Consider the following 15,953-nt stretch of genomic DNA (forward strand, 5'->3'; position numbering starts at 1 on the left):
TGAGACAGAGGGAAAAATCATCAATTTTGTGTTTTGTGCAGAAAAATGCTATAAAATAATTAACATTTTACCTTGTGTTTTTTATCAAACAATGTTAAAGAATTTAAATAGAATTTAAATATCCATTTCTTTCTGTTTCCAGGATTTATGAAGCTGAAGATGTGTCAACAGTATTAGATTTACGGAAACAACTTCGTGATAAAGATATGAAACTAACAGACACTCGTTTAGAGGCTTTGTCCTCAGCACATCAGTTAGAACAACTCAGAGAGACAATGACTAAAATGAAAAATGAAATGAGTGCCTTAAAAGCTGACAATGATAGACTCCAACGTATGATGGTGGGGTCACGAGGACTAAACTCGTCTCAGTCTTCATTAATAGTTCACTCACGGACAAATAGTGATTCATTGGATAGATCTATTAGTGTTCAAGAACAGCCTAGTTTAGGTATGTTGAACCCTGCCTTAATTGCTCACTCTAGGAAAAATAGTGTTTCAATGGATAGACCTCATAGTATTGAAGAACAACCAAGCTTAGGTATGTTTAATCCTTCTATAGTTTAGATCAGGTTGGAAAAAATAATAGTGTTTCATTTTCTGGGCATTTCTTTGAGGACAACAAAGTAGAGGTATGTTGAAATCTTTATTTAATGTAGAGCAGATGTTGATAACTGTTCTTATAAGTAAGTTTTCAGACATGGTCCGAGACCACAATTAATTCGTAGTGCATTTCTTTTAGAACATAAATGAAAATTAAAAAAATCCCACCTGTGCTTTCTCAATGAAATTTTTACAGTGTGTTGTACTACTTTTGGGACAAATTATATCAAAATTATAGAAAACCTCATCGGCTCTTAACCCAAAATATGGACAATTTTGTGTTAAGGGTGTCTTGAAATCTTTTGACAGTTTCCAAAGTGCTAATTTTTAACCTTTTTCAGCTGGACCAAATCACTACTTTCCTGTTAAATTCTGGACCCAAATTTTTTTACAGTGTAATTTCACCCCCTACTTACAATTAGAGGCATTAAACATGAAGAAATAAATTTGGAAGGGATTTAAAAATTAATGGCAAGTAACTCACTGTTGACACTAGGGACTATATTCGTGAACAACGAAAATCAAGGGAGTCAATTGTGGTCTCGTACCACATGTAGTGACTCATTAGACACAGAGCATCAAAGGAGACTTGGTATACCCCCACTCTAGTAGTGGGGACTAGATTGCATTTACATTGTCCTTCCATCTGTCCATCAGTCTTATCTGTTCACCTTGCAAATATCTCTTTCACTCTATTTGCTGTGCTTTTTTTTTGCGTTAAGCAGTGAAAAAGTTTGATGTTGCTAATTATGCATCTATTGTGATCTTAAATTCTGATTTAAAAACTATTGCTGTGGTTAATGTACCAAAGATAATGCTCAAAGTGGCATATAAAACCAAACAAACAAGAAAACTAAAATATCAAAAAATACTGACCAAAAGAGTTTTTTGCACACAAAAAAGTCACTGTCATCAATTAAGATGTACTATTATTTCATCCTTCCATTTCAGAAATGTTATTATCAGAAAGTCAAGATCGGGAAGGAAAGAGGGTGACAATGACTGTCTATTTAGGTTCTAAACCGAGTCCTTTACGGCTGGGTACAGACGTTCTGGTAAGTTAACTTTTCTAGAAATAATTGTTGTACATGTTATATACTACTATACTTCCTCAACAAATAAAAATTGACCTTATAGCAACATATAATGACACTTTACACATAACTTGTACCTTGAGATCACCCCTGGTTTTAGATGGGGTTCAGACATTTTATGATGGGGGATTATTCACCCTTCTACTTTTATGGCCCACCTACGATAGTAGAGGGGCATGATGTTTTCTGGTCTGTGCGTCCGTTCGTCCGTCTGTCCTGCTTCAGGTTAAAGTTTTTGGTCAAGGTAGTTTTTGATGAAGCTGAAGTCCAATCAATTAATGAAACTTAGTACACATGTTCCTTATGATATGATCTTTCTAATTTTAAAGCCAAATTAAAATTTTGACCCCAATTTCACGGTCCACTGAACATAAAAATGAAAGTGCAAGTTTCAGGTTAAAGTTTTTGGTAAAGGTAGTTTTTGATGAAGCTGAAGTCCAATCAACTTGAAACTTAGTAAATAAATAATATGATCTTTCTAATTTCAATGCCTTATTATATTTTTTACACATTTTCACGGTCCATTGAACATGGAAAATGATAGTGCAAGTGGGTATCCGTGTACATTGGACACATTCTTGTTTCTTTCTGTTATTTTTTTTTTAATTGCAATGGTATCGTCAGTTTTTTGTTGGAATTATGATTTTTTTTTTTCCCCCGTTAGGTATCTTCTTTCTTATTTTTTTTTCTGACATCAACGGAAAATTCTGTTTACAAAACTAATGGCTTTAAACTTTCAAAAACATATTTATTAATAGATTGGATAATTTTCTATAATCATCTGCAATGAAAGATGTAGGATAACAATGTAAAAATAAATTGTCTGTCATGGCAGGCTTAATCTCGTCACTGATTCAAATATTTAAGTCAAAGGCATGCCAATAATTATATACCTGGTTCTTTTTAATAAGTCTGCATTCCTTGGCAGTAATTTAAAGTATTTAACTAATTGATCAGTGGAAATGTTTGGTTTAAAGATAAAACACACATTTTGTCATGTCAGTGTATTTTACAGTTTACTTTATGGTATGGGTTTTGTTCATTGTTGAAGGTTACATAGTAAAAAAATAAAAAGATGTGGTGTGATTGTCAATGAGACGACTATCTACCAAATGTAATGAATTGGATGTAAGTGATTATAGGTAATTGTACATCCTTCAACAATAAGAAAAAAATTATGTGCCTTTTTTTTGTCTACATCCTGGCCTTTGATATTTGTTGGATAGATGTCTCATTGGCAAATAATACCACATCTCCTTAATTTTATATAGTACATGTAGTATGGCCTTCAACAATGAACAAAATATTTTTTTCTTTATTTCAGTTATGTGTAAATAAATTCTGTTGCTAAACAGGAAATATGAAATTTGAATAAGAAAAAAAAATATTTGTGTTGATCATTGTGTAAATCAATGATTACATATGTTGTAAATATTTTAGTCTCTATAAATATTCCAAGGGAGGTAATTCTAGAATATTTTCTGTTTCAGAAACCAGCTGAAGTATTAATTGGATCATTATCAGTCAGTGGGAAGACAAAATGGGATATTTTAGACAATATTGTTAGAAAAATATTAAAGGTATGTATTTTTGGATGTAAAAAAAGCTTTGTTTATTCTGTATTATTTTTAGGGGTGCATAACACTTTCCCTACAATGTGTTTTGTATAGATATTGTTGTGCTCCGTACAATGCATTCTATTGAAAAAGTTCTCATTGTAATAGAAAGTGTTGTGCCCACACAGAAAATTAAAATACAGAATAAAAATGGAATTCGTGCCCACACAGAAAATTAAAATACAGAATAAAAAACGGAATTCATTTTAATTTTTTTAATTTTTTTTCTGTAGGAATATGTTTTACGGGTAGATCCAGTGACTAATCTTGGTCTAAGTGCTGAAAGTGTTTATTCATATCATATTAGTGAAATCATGCGGACAAAGGAAGCAGAATTACCAGAGTTACTGCCCATTGGTTACTTAGTAGGGGAAACAATGCAGATAGGCATCTGTTTAAAAGGTAAGGTATATATGAATCCTGATTTTCAGCAATGAGACATTAAAAATGATATTAAATATAACATGTTTAATAATTGTAATTGTGACCTTTGAACCAGCCAGTAAATTTGTGAACTTCGGTGTTCCTCTTAAAATTTGACCATCGACTTGAAATTTATGTGATAATAATTAGAATTAAAAAGTTCTAATAACAAAATACAGAAGATAATGACAATTTTTATTGTGTAACATAAATCTTTGAGTTTTTTTCAAGTTTCTGAATAGCATACTGTGGATTCATTATTATTAGTAGATACCTATTTTCATGGAATTTGCGGGTAAGAAAGATCTACAAATTTTAATGTTAGACTAAGAACAAATTTTCTTTAAACTTTTAAGCAAACTAAGCCAAATCTACAGATACAAATTCCATTGAAATACCTTTTTACCTCAATCCATAAAAATGGAGGAATCCATAGTATTAAACAAATTTACCTATCATTTTCATAAAATATCTGATACTTCTTTTTCTTTATTTTTTTTGAATTGCTGATTATTACCAGATTGACCTTAAAATTGTTCATCTTCAATAAATTTCAAATAAAAAAATTTGCATATCATATCATTGAATATTCATTAGTAGGTAAAGTCTTGTTGTTTGTTTCAGGTACCAAACAGAACAGTGTGGATTCTCTTGCCTTTGAAACATTAATACCAAAATCTATAGTGCAACGATATGTCTCATTATTGTTAGAACATCGAAGAATTATTCTCTGTGGACCTAGTGGCACAGGCAAGACATATTTAGCCCAGAAATTGGCAGAACATTTAGTTCTTAGGTAAGATTGTGGTTAAGATATTGATGTGTGGAGGAAAATTTGATGTCATTAGTGCTTGATAGTTTTGATACTTTTTCAGATGAGTAATCAACTTAGTGTACAATATCCATGCTAATAAACTGACAATATGAATCAAAATGAATCAATTAAGTTATAGAAGCACTGTCTTCTAGGTGTATTTCTTTCTTAACATTTATTGCAGCCTGTTGTTCATAAATCGACCTTAAAATAGAGAAATTCAAACTACCACAATCTTATTTTGTTTACAGTATCTGATCATAAAAATTTAAAAAAATAGTATGATTGCTAATGAGTCACCTATTCCACCAAAGACAACCCACGGACAGTACAAGCATGTTATCAATAACTGGTCACTGTATGGCCTTCCATGAGTAGAAAACCCATACTGTATATTACACAATAAAAAGACCTTGGATAACAAAATATGAAACAATAGAAAATAGAAAACAGATGGCTCGATTTTAAATATTTTAGACAAGAAAAAATGTACTAAAAGTATATGATTATGTAAACTTTTCGGTCATATTCCATTTGTTTATTCTATGTGCAGGTCTGGTAAAGAATTAACTGCAGGATCAGTAGCCACATTTAATGTAGACCATAAATCAGCCAAAGAATTACGACAGTATTTAGCCAACATTGCTGACCAGTGTGAGAACAGTAGCGCTGGAGAATTACCGAGCGTTATAATCCTCGACAACCTCCATCATGTGGGCTCACTCGGAGAAGTCTTCAATGGTTTCCTAAGTGTTAAATATCAAAAATGGTAGGTATCTTTATAGAGTTAGAAAATGAAAAAATAAAAATGAGAATGGAAATGGGGAATCAGTCAAAGAGACAACAACTGGACCAAAGAGCACAAGTAGACAAAGGCCACCAATGGGTCTTTAAAAAGTTCAAGAAAAAAAAACACACATCTAGAAACTTCACATGTTTGTTTCATGAACAAAAGTAATGCATTTACTAATCTAAGAAAGCTGTTCATTTATTTATAATCCATTTGAATAATGATGTCAATTTTTTTCCTAGGGCTGTGATCATTAACTTTATTCCTTCTATTTTTAGTCCATACATCATTGGAACAATGAACCAAGCCACATGTTCTACAACAAATCTTCAACTGCATCATAACTTCAGGTAAGAATTGTATAATCTTGAACATACTCATCTAGAGGAAACTTCTGTTTTTTAATGTTTGATCAAATATTGAACAGAATGACTGTTATAATCAGTGGTTATAATGATAAAGAAACTTTAATTTTTGAAATTCCTCTCAATAATTGATTAATCATTTAAATATATGCCTGAAGACATCAAATTATGTACTATTAAGCTTAAATAGGATTAAAAAATCATGTTGTACAATTTATTACATATTCGGACAATTTGGAAACTATTAATGTTGCTTTACAGTATTTGCCTGTAATATGAAGTATCTTATATAGAAATCTTTTTATTATTGGAAAAATGAAAAATTGTTGAATGTCACAACAAAAACATAGATAGCGTTGAATTATATAGAGTGTCTTTATTTATCAGGTGGGTGCTTTGTGCCAATCATATGGAACCAGTTAAAGGATTCCTTGGCAGGTTTTTGCGCCGGAAGTTAGTAGAAGCTGAAGTACGGACAGGAATTAGAAATAACGACCTGAATAAAATAATAGACTGGATTCCTAAAGTCTGGTTGCATATTAATAAATTCCTGGAAACACACAGTTCATCTGATGTTACCATAGGTAAGTAAACAAACATATCATGGGGATTCAAAAGAGAGTGTTCATCTGATTTACCTTTGTCCATCCACAAAAATATCTCATTTTCTCAGCAAAAACAAGTTCAAACATCTAAATAATTGGCACCAAGTTTTTGATACCATGTGACATGTTTTTAATTCCATAAATGATATTCTTCAGGTTGTGGAAAGCACATATCTCTGAGATGCTATGCACATATATAAGATTTTCTCCTCATTTAGTTCACAACTTTGAATTAAACCCCTTTTGTTATGCATGTATAAAAGTTTGTGGAAATAGCAATTACTTTAATCAAGTTGGGATATTTTAAGACTTTTCAGGGAACAGTATGACAGTATTTTGATTTGTATTGTAGGTCCAAGGCTGTTCCTTACATGTCCCATGGATATTACAGCTTCACAGATATGGTTTATAGATCTGTGGAATTACTCTATAATACCTTACATGTTAGAGGCTGTCAGAGAGGGGCTACAGGTAAGAGGGACATTTTTGAACAATTTTGTGTAAAAAAAAAAGACCTGGCTTAAACTTGTTTTTCAAACTTCTGAGCTTCTTTTAAACTAGCATATGTAACAATATGGTTCTTGAGGGTAAAATAGACTGATTTGTTAATTTTGTAACATTTCTTTTTAATTGCGGAGCAGGATTCTTATTAATAGAAAATCACATCTTCTCTGAGACTGAAACATTAGTGTTCAATCTGAAATTCAACCAACTGAGCTTAAGAATTACTGTCCTAGCTAAGTGGCTAATGTCTGACTAAGTATCTACAATTCAAGGGAAGCAATCTAGTCAAAAATCACTAACTGCTTTCTGCTACATATGAGTATTTGTTTAAGTACATGATTACTATGATTGCTATTATTTGGTTGCCCTATTTTCAAACTGTTATTGGTATAATAAAAAAAAGACTATAAGAAATTACCTGAACGAAAATGACTGAATGGGAGTGTTCTTATCGTAAATAGTCTTTAATTCACTCAAGGAATTGAAACTTGTTATCATCTCCCCCATTTTGTACTAGTCATTTATTTATTAGATTTATAGCAATTCATTTATTTATTAGGTTTATGGCAGAAGAGCCCCATGGGAGGACCCCACAGATTGGATCATGGAGACTTATCCATGGACTGTATCCAAGGAAGAAGATTCTCAGTTACTACGGATACGACAAGAAGATGTTGGCTATGATACCCCTGGAATCATCACTAGCACCCCACAGCCAAAAGCCAAATCAGCAGAAGCTACCACAGAAAATGGGGATCAGCTGGTCAGTGATGTGTAACAACTGTTACGGTTGACTGAACACAAACAGACCATGAACCTTTCACAATCCCATCCCTTCCTTGTAGAAAAGAATGCTTAAATGCTGTTGTTGTGTACTTTGTGTTAGAAGTGTTTTGATTATTATTTTGATGTAGTTTCTTCCCTTTATTCTCCATGCTATTTTGGTTTGTCATATTTTCTAGTGATTTAGTCATTAATTTAGTTGTGTTTAGTTTCACTTGTCAAATACAAGTTGGAAACCATTTACTATTTTGAACTTAGATTAAATTACAAATTGTGAAATAAGATAAAAAAAAAAATTAAAAAAGTTGCTATTTATTTTTACATTTGGGAATTTACACAGCTATTTATTTTTACATTTAAGAATTTACACAACAAACCATTTAAGCATTCTTAAAATGGAAATTCATGTTTATTTTATGTTTTGATGTTGGTATTTTTGTTAAAATGGAAAAAAAAAACATTAGCACACCATCACCATGTGTATTTGTCGTGGATAAAGGCATGATTGCATGCAGCATGTTTTCATTTTTGGTTTCGTAGATCCTTCATTTATTTGGGATCATGTGTTTTGTGCTTTTAAAGAAAACTTGTTGTAGTAGATGCATGGGGAACCTGCTATTTAGTTCCAGACGACAAAAAGGAAATTAGAAGAAAATTCAATTATGTTCAAAATAATTATCAAAATATTGTACACTTTGAGATACATCTAACTTTTAGATAAACTTGAGACTAAATTTGATTATGTCAATTCAAACTAATAAAAAATCATCTAATTTTCTTAAAATTTGATGTTCAACTGATTCTTATAAATGTTTCCATGATGGGTATCTTATTGTCCTAGAAATTTAAGTTCTTACAAAAATTGTTTTAAAATATAGATAATAAAATTTTAACAATGCAATTTTAATAATTCTGCTTTGATACACAATGAAGAACAGCAATCAAAAAGCTTTTTATCAGATCAAAAATTCTCAACTTATATTTTTACAATTTGAGAGTTTTGAACTCAAATATTTTCCTTAAAGGGAGACAATTCTGAGATCAGAATAAATTTTAGAGTCAGACAAATAGTTAATTTTAAAGTGCTTGATAAAGTTTTAATTGAAATTCCTTATTGTAAGAAAATTGGTCAACTTATAAATGGTTTCTTCTGCAAGATAAGAGAATTTTGCATCACACTGCATGATATGTGTTATGAGTCCGACCTAAACATCACCAATGTACTTACCTTTCTGTCGCTTCACCAATCATATTTTTGTTTACACTGGCTCTTTAAAAAAAAAATGAATGAAAAGACACATTTGTGTTAATATTTTCTTATGTTGAATTAAATTCATGAACAATTTTGGTATTATTATTTTTGTGAAATGTTAGAAAATGGTGTTTTAGGTCTGTGATTAACGATGTAGGCTTGGAGAAAGGGAGATAACCTTTCAAATCACTTATATGTTTGTAACAGAGAGTTTCCTCTTTGCTTTTTTAGCTCACCTGGCCCGAAGGGCCAAGTGAGCTTTTCTCATCACTTTGCGTCCGGCGTCCGTCGTCGTCCGTCGTCGTCGTCGTCCTGCGTCCGGCGTTAACTTTTACAAAAATCTTCTCCTCTGAAACTACTAAGCCAAATTTAACCAAACTTGGCCACAATCATCATTGGGGTATCTAGTTTAAAAATTGTGTCCGGTGACCCCGCCAACTAACCAAGATGGCCGCCATGGCTATAAATAGAACATAGGGGTAAAATGCAGTTTTTGGCTTATAACTCAAAAACCAAAGCATTTAGGGCAAATCTGACATGGGGTAATATTGTTAATCAGGTCAAGATCTATCTGCCCTGAAATTTTCAGATGAATCTGACATTCCGTTGTTAGGTTGCTGCCCCTGAATTGGTAATTTTAAGGAAATTTTGTTGTTTTTGGTTATTATCTTGAATATTATTTTAGATAGAGATAAACTGTAAAAAGCAATAATGTTCAGCAAAGTAAGATCTACAAATAAGTCAACATGACCAAAATGATCAGCTGACCACTTTAGGAGTTATTGCCCTTTATAGTCAATTTTTAACCATTTTTCGTAAATCTTAGTAATCTTTTAGAAAAATCTTCTCCTCTGAAACTGCTGGGCCAAATTATTTGAAACTTGGCCACAATCATCATTGGGGTATCTAGTTTAAAAATTGTGTCCGGTGACCCCGCCAACTAACCAAGATGGCCGCCATGGCTATAAATAGAACATAGGGGTAAATTGCAGTTTTTGGCTTATAACTCAAAAACCAAAGCATTTAGGGCAAATCTGACATGGGGTATTATTTTTAATCAGGTAAAGATCTATCTGCCCTGAAATTTTCAGATGAATCTGACATTCCATTGTTAGGTTGCTGCCCCTGAATTGGTAATTTTAAGGAAATTTTGTTGTTTTTGGTTATTATCTTGAATATTATTTTAGATAGAGATAAACTGTAAAGAGCAATAATGTTCAGCAAAGTAAGATCTACAAATAAGTCAACATGACCAAAATGATCAGTTGACCACTTTAGGAGTTATTGCCCTTTATAGTCAATTTTTAACCATTTTTTGTAAATCTTAGTAATCTTTTAGAAAAATCTTCTCCTCTGAAACTGCTGGGCCAAATTATTTGAAACTTGGCCACAATCATCATTGGGGTATCTAGTTTAAAAATTGTGTCCGGTGACCCCGCCAACTAACCAAGATGACCGCCATGGCTATAATAAAACATAGGGGTAAAATGCAGTTTTTGGCTTATAACTCAAAAACCAAAGCATTTAGAGCAAATCTGACATGGGTAAAATTGTTAATCAGGCTAAGATCAATCTGCCCTGAAATTTTCAGATGAATTGGACAACCTGTTTTTGGGTTGCGGCCCCTGAATTGGTAATTTTAAGGAAATTTTGCTGTTTTTGGTTATTATATTGAATATTATTATAGATATAGGTAAACTGTAAACAGCAATAATGTTCAGCAAGGTCAGATTTACAAATAAGTCAACATGACCAAAATGGTCAGTTGACCTCTTTAGGAGTTATTGCCCTTTAAAGTCAATTTTTAACCATTTTTCGTAAATTTTATATATCTTTTACTAAAATCTTCTTCTCTGAAACTGCTGTGCCAAATTGATCCAAACTTGGCCACAATCATCTTTGGAGTTTCTTGTTTAAAAAATGTGTCCGGTGACCTGGCCATCAAACCAAGATGGCCGCCACAGCTAAAAATAGAACATAGGGGTAAAATGCAGTTTTTGGCTTATAACTCAAAAACCAAATAATTTAGAGAAAATCTGACATGAAGTAAAATTGTTAATCAGGTCAAGATCTATCTGCCCTAAAATTTTCAGATGAATTGGACAACCTGTTTTTGGGTTGCGGCCCCTGAATTGGTAATTTTAAGGAAATTTTGCTGTTTTTGGTTATTATATTGAATATTATTATATATAGATATAGGTAAACTGTAAACAGTAATAATGTTCAGCAAAGTAAGATCTACAAATAAGTCAACATGAACGAAATGGTCAATTGACCCCTGTAGGAGTTATTGACCTTTGTAGTCAATTTTCAATCTGCTTCCTTTGTTTAATATTCACATAGACCAAGGTGAGCGACACAGGCTCTTTAGAGCCTCTAGTTATTAGCATTGATGGGAAACAATATTCCAAAACTCTGTGTTTCTTAGAAGCTTGCAACATATTATGAAAATGGTGTGAAGTCAAACTTATCAGTGATTCTGAAGAGTTATGTCTCTTGTATCATGCCGACCTAGTAGCTGTTTGATTTCAATTATTTTAAATCTGCAAGAAATTATTTGGATGGAATTATTGAAATTTTGCCGTTATTCTACAAGAAAAATATTTATCAGCTTATTTTGATTTTGAGGAATGCTTATGTTTTAAATATAATTATTTCAGCTGAACATGATAAAGAGGCTACAAGAAGCAGCTAATTATAGCTCACAAAGTCAAGACGATGATTCCGCTAGTATTGACAGTCATAGCAGTAGCATTCAAGAAATTTCCATCTCGAGCATGGATTCCACATCATGTGACATGTGATGTCACTAACCTATGAAGTCATGAACTTATATGACGTGCCATGTCATGAACTTTTTCAAATTGTTATGATAAACTTGTGACTTTGTCATTTGACTTTTTAAATACTCGGTGCTATTTTTAAGAGGCCAAAATTGGAATTGTGCAATGTTAGAATTGTTACGCAGTATTTCTGTATAATCTGAATGATTTCATATAATTGAATTTTCATTGAGGGCAGCATATGGATATGGTATTGGTCAGTTTCTGTTGGCATTTTATTTCTCATTACATTTAAGTTAAATGATTATAAATTGGGGTCTAGTTTGATACAAGAAAATGTAAAATGGTTCAATTTATTCCCTCACTTTTCAAAATTAACTGGCAATTTTATTGACATATTGAAAATAAAAAGATTTCCAAAAAAAGACTTAATTGAAAAAATTTAAAATACAATAAATTTACAAGGTGATAAATGATATTGTTATGAAGGGGAATGAAATAGCTGACAGACTGAATATATATGTATTTTTATTTGATGCATGTTTAAGCATGTTTATTTTACCTATCCTTGGTGTTGTTGTAATATATGTTCTTAGCTTTACCATGCTAGTACTTGTATTCATTAAACTATACAGAGAATTAGTAAATTATTTTATTTTTTGAAGAAAGAGGGGGAGGGGCGAATGATTGTCTTATGGTTTGATGAATACAGGTGCTTAACCCTGATTTTTTTCTGGGTCATCCATTATCATGAACCTTGTGAAAATCTGTTTCGTTGTGTTAACCTTCAGATAAATCCTTAAATATAAATATAAAACTGGGACAAAGGTCTATGTAAGTTCCCAGTGTCAAATTTCAGGAAAAAAAATTTTCTCTGAACTTGTAAAATTATTTTTGATGGACAACCTTCTTTAAAAAAAAACATCAGAAAAAAATGTCTGTTTCTTTTCTCCATTGATTTAATACTCATCTATCAGTATCTATCCATCTATAAATGGATTTGGTTTTCATAGGCAAATTTTTAATGATTGCGTAAATATCTGGTAGATTTAAACACTACCTAGCAAAACATAAAGAAAGGCAAAAGAAAAGGATACCATCAAATGAAAAAAGAAAGGCAAAAGAAAAAGATACCATCAAATGAAGAAAGAACTTATAAATGATTTGCTTAATTTTATTAAAATTATTAACTATAAGTTCTTGTACAGATTGTAAAGCAATTAGCTGTGATAGTAGCTAGACTCTTTGTTTTATTTTTAGAAATGAAGTTATTATTGAAAACTTATTTGTTATTTTTGAAACAATTAAAAAAGATTTTATTCTTGAAAGTTAAAGAGGTTTGAGCCTCATTTCAAAATTACGATGGTAGCCTCACTTTCATTTACAGATATGTAAAGGTATCTTTCAGAATTTTGAAGAGTGAAGTTTGATACTGTATCAATTATAAGAATCCAAGAGAGGAAACATATATAATTTTCTTAGTAATTCCCTTAAAAGAAAAATTTAAAATCCCAAAATATGTTATTTTAAAATGGCTTCAATTCTTCTCAAACAGGTGACGACAGACAACGGAAAGACGATGGTGTGAAGAGGAGGCTGGTTGAGGGTCATATCGGGGTTGTTGTCATGACGAATATTCTTTTGTTTTGATATTGTGATATTTATTTATTCTGTCTTCTCCTAGCTTGAGTGGACATAAAATTGTTATTGTACACAAATGTTTTGATGGAATATTATGGTATATATTTATTTATAGAAAGGGGTTTTCCAATTTGGATCTGAGTGAAATCTGTTATGCATAGGGTTGAAAAAATATTTATATATTTCAATTCATATTATTTGGCACTATTAAAGGGAAAAGTTAAAATATTTTTAACATTTTCTCGACCTCAAAAAGCGCAAAATGAATATACATGGTAAATTGTTGCATATTTTGTTTGTTAAGATATCAGTGAAACCTATTTACACTTATTCCTTGGTCATTAAGAAACAAGTTCAGGAGTACTAGTCCCAAAGAAAAAAAATATGAAATATTTTTACCTCCTCAAAACCAACTCCTGTTAATTGTGAACAATGGTTTTAAGTCTTTATAAGAATAAATAGGTTTCATTATGCTGGAACAATGTAGATTTGTTTTGTGCTTAAGTGTGTCTTATTAAGAAGTCAATATTGGCAGTCATTACAACAAGCAAAATATAAAGAGGGTTTAAAAATTCTCAACGTTTCAAATTATCTTTCTTATGAAATTTTTGAAACTATAAAATATGTAAGCATGTGTATTGAGTTTTAATCTTTTGTAGTAATGCTTATGTGGCTTGAAAAAGAAGCTTATAGCAGGAGTTAAACTCCATTTTCAATCTTATGTCTTGTTTAGAGTTACCTCCCCTTTGAACTATAGAATAACCTCCCCTTTTTAGTACTGTTTCAGCAGCTTCACAATGCAATGACTTATTAGCTTTGCAATACATTGGGGAAACCATGGTGTGCAATATTTAGAGTGAATTTTATTACTGAAAAACCTGTTGTATATTTAACTTTGAATTTTAAGTAATTCATCATTTTTTATGAATCTCATGTTAAAATAATAAGTAATTTTAGACTCATTTTAGACCATTTATGATTATAACATTTTTCCATTATTCATGTAAATGGATCATATGTATTTATTCCATATTTCACCTGTTCATTTTCAGAGTCTTTTGAAATTCACAAGAATACTTTTCTTTTCTTAAAAGTCCCTAAGCATTCATGATGCTAAGACAAAATTGATTGATAAGTTTCATATGTATCATAGAATCATATTAGATTTCATGTTTAGGCAGAGGTCTCAAGATATGTCTTACTTGTTGACACTTTTGGAAATTTTAGGTTTGTACAGTCTTTACCGGCCTGACAAATATTGGACTAAAAACTTCCACTGGATATCATTATATTCTTTATGAAACTAAGGAGATTGGATACTAGTCAAACATTAAATGTTATTATTAGGATTTAAAATTCAAATATTTTGGCCTCATCACTGAATAGACTTTTAAAGGTGTCTAAATGTGCATCTTATGCAAGAAAATTGGTACAATCAAACTGGATACTGACAAAATGTTTTAAGATATGCCTTTTGAAGGGTATTGATATGTACATTTACTTGAAAAGTTATAGAAATCCACAGGTCATTTCATTGCTGTAAAATCATGTCAATTTTTAGACATTCATCCATTCAAAAGGAGTTCAAATGTCACACATATGTTGCTGGCTGATCATGTGACAGCCACTATGTATTTATAACATTACTAAAAATAGATACTACAGCACTTTTCTGATACATTCTAATCTTTCTGTGAAAGGGGTTTTATTATATTTTTTTCAAATTTATCTATTTCTATTAAGCACAGTTTTTTTTAATTTTTATTTTAGAAAGATGTAATTATTTTTGGATTTTTTTATGAGCAATTTGCTTGAATATATTCCTAGGAATGAGTTGCTTTCAATTATTCGTTAAATTAAATGGCTTAGTTTTATATAAATTAACATAAATTAAGTCAGATTTGGAGTAACTTTAGGTGACCAAGATTATATAGAAACTGGTATATTGGAGCCATGCTTATATTTTTCAGAGAATTTTTATAAAGTACACATCTCTAAAAATAACTATTGTGTCAAAATATTACAAAATTCATCAAAACTCAATAAACATTCCAACGCCAGTCAATCAAGGTTATGACCTTGAATGTAGTATATAACTTCAATCTGACCTTAAATACAAATAAATAAAAAATAAACTGAATATAACTTTTTGGTTTTGGCCATCTGTAAAGTGTCACTCATTTACGCATTGAATAGGATTATTTATATATTTATTTATTTTTCATTTACGTCATAGAGAAATCCATTTTGTGACCATGGTTTGTAGGTATTTTTCTCTAGGTGCTGTATGTATATAAATGTTTGGTAAATTAAAGCTCAAGTTTAGAAGTTTGTACATACATTATGTATGTAAATTTATTCACTGCCAACTAACAGTGTAGATCATGTTAATTATAGAGAAATATGAAGGTTTTTCATGTTTGAATAAATATTTATTTTGATCATGTGAAAAATGTGTTCTTTTTTGCTTGTTAATTGATATTTTCAATGAGTTGGAGTTAATTTCCCCATGCCATATAAGAGAACAAACAGGTTAAATTTCTTATATATGACTAATTAGATATAAGAAGATTTGGTATGAATGCTAATGAGACAACTCTCCATCCAAGTCACAATTTGTATTAGTAAAGACATTTATAAGAATGAAAATTCAAATGATAAAATGTCAGAAACAAACTTCA

General features: G+C 31.0%; 1 protein-coding gene across 10 annotated transcripts in view; it reads left to right on the forward strand.

Annotated features, from left to right (window-relative positions):
* Nucleotides 1–15,725, forward strand: part of LOC134686806 (neuron navigator 2-like) — a 302,687-nt gene extending 286,962 nt beyond the window's left edge. For 8 of the 10 annotated variants that reach the window (XM_063546594.1, XM_063546596.1, XM_063546599.1 and 5 more), the window contains 11 exons: nt 143–540; nt 1,554–1,657; nt 3,187–3,276; nt 3,546–3,714; nt 4,360–4,531; nt 5,103–5,318; nt 5,618–5,689; nt 6,092–6,288; nt 6,662–6,780; nt 7,373–7,576; nt 11,509–12,497. In XM_063546594.1, coding sequence (XP_063402664.1) covers nt 143–540; nt 1,554–1,657; nt 3,187–3,276; nt 3,546–3,714; nt 4,360–4,531; nt 5,103–5,318; nt 5,618–5,689; nt 6,092–6,288; nt 6,662–6,780; nt 7,373–7,576; nt 11,509–11,652 — 1,885 coding nt within the window. In that variant the 3' untranslated portion in view covers nt 11,653–12,497. Of the gene's footprint in view, nt 1–142; nt 541–1,553; nt 1,658–3,186; nt 3,277–3,545; nt 3,715–4,359; nt 4,532–5,102; nt 5,319–5,617; nt 5,690–6,091; nt 6,289–6,661; nt 6,781–7,372; nt 7,577–11,508; nt 12,498–13,186 lie in introns of those variants that run through there. The other 2 variants (XM_063546602.1, XM_063546601.1) reach the window with 2 other exon arrangements.
* Nucleotides 15,726–15,953: the final 228 nt, after the last annotated feature.

Source organism: Mytilus trossulus, chromosome 10 (assembly GCF_036588685.1).
Source record: "Mytilus trossulus isolate FHL-02 chromosome 10, PNRI_Mtr1.1.1.hap1, whole genome shotgun sequence".
In the NCBI taxonomy this organism is placed as follows: domain Eukaryota; kingdom Metazoa; phylum Mollusca; class Bivalvia; order Mytilida; family Mytilidae; genus Mytilus; species Mytilus trossulus.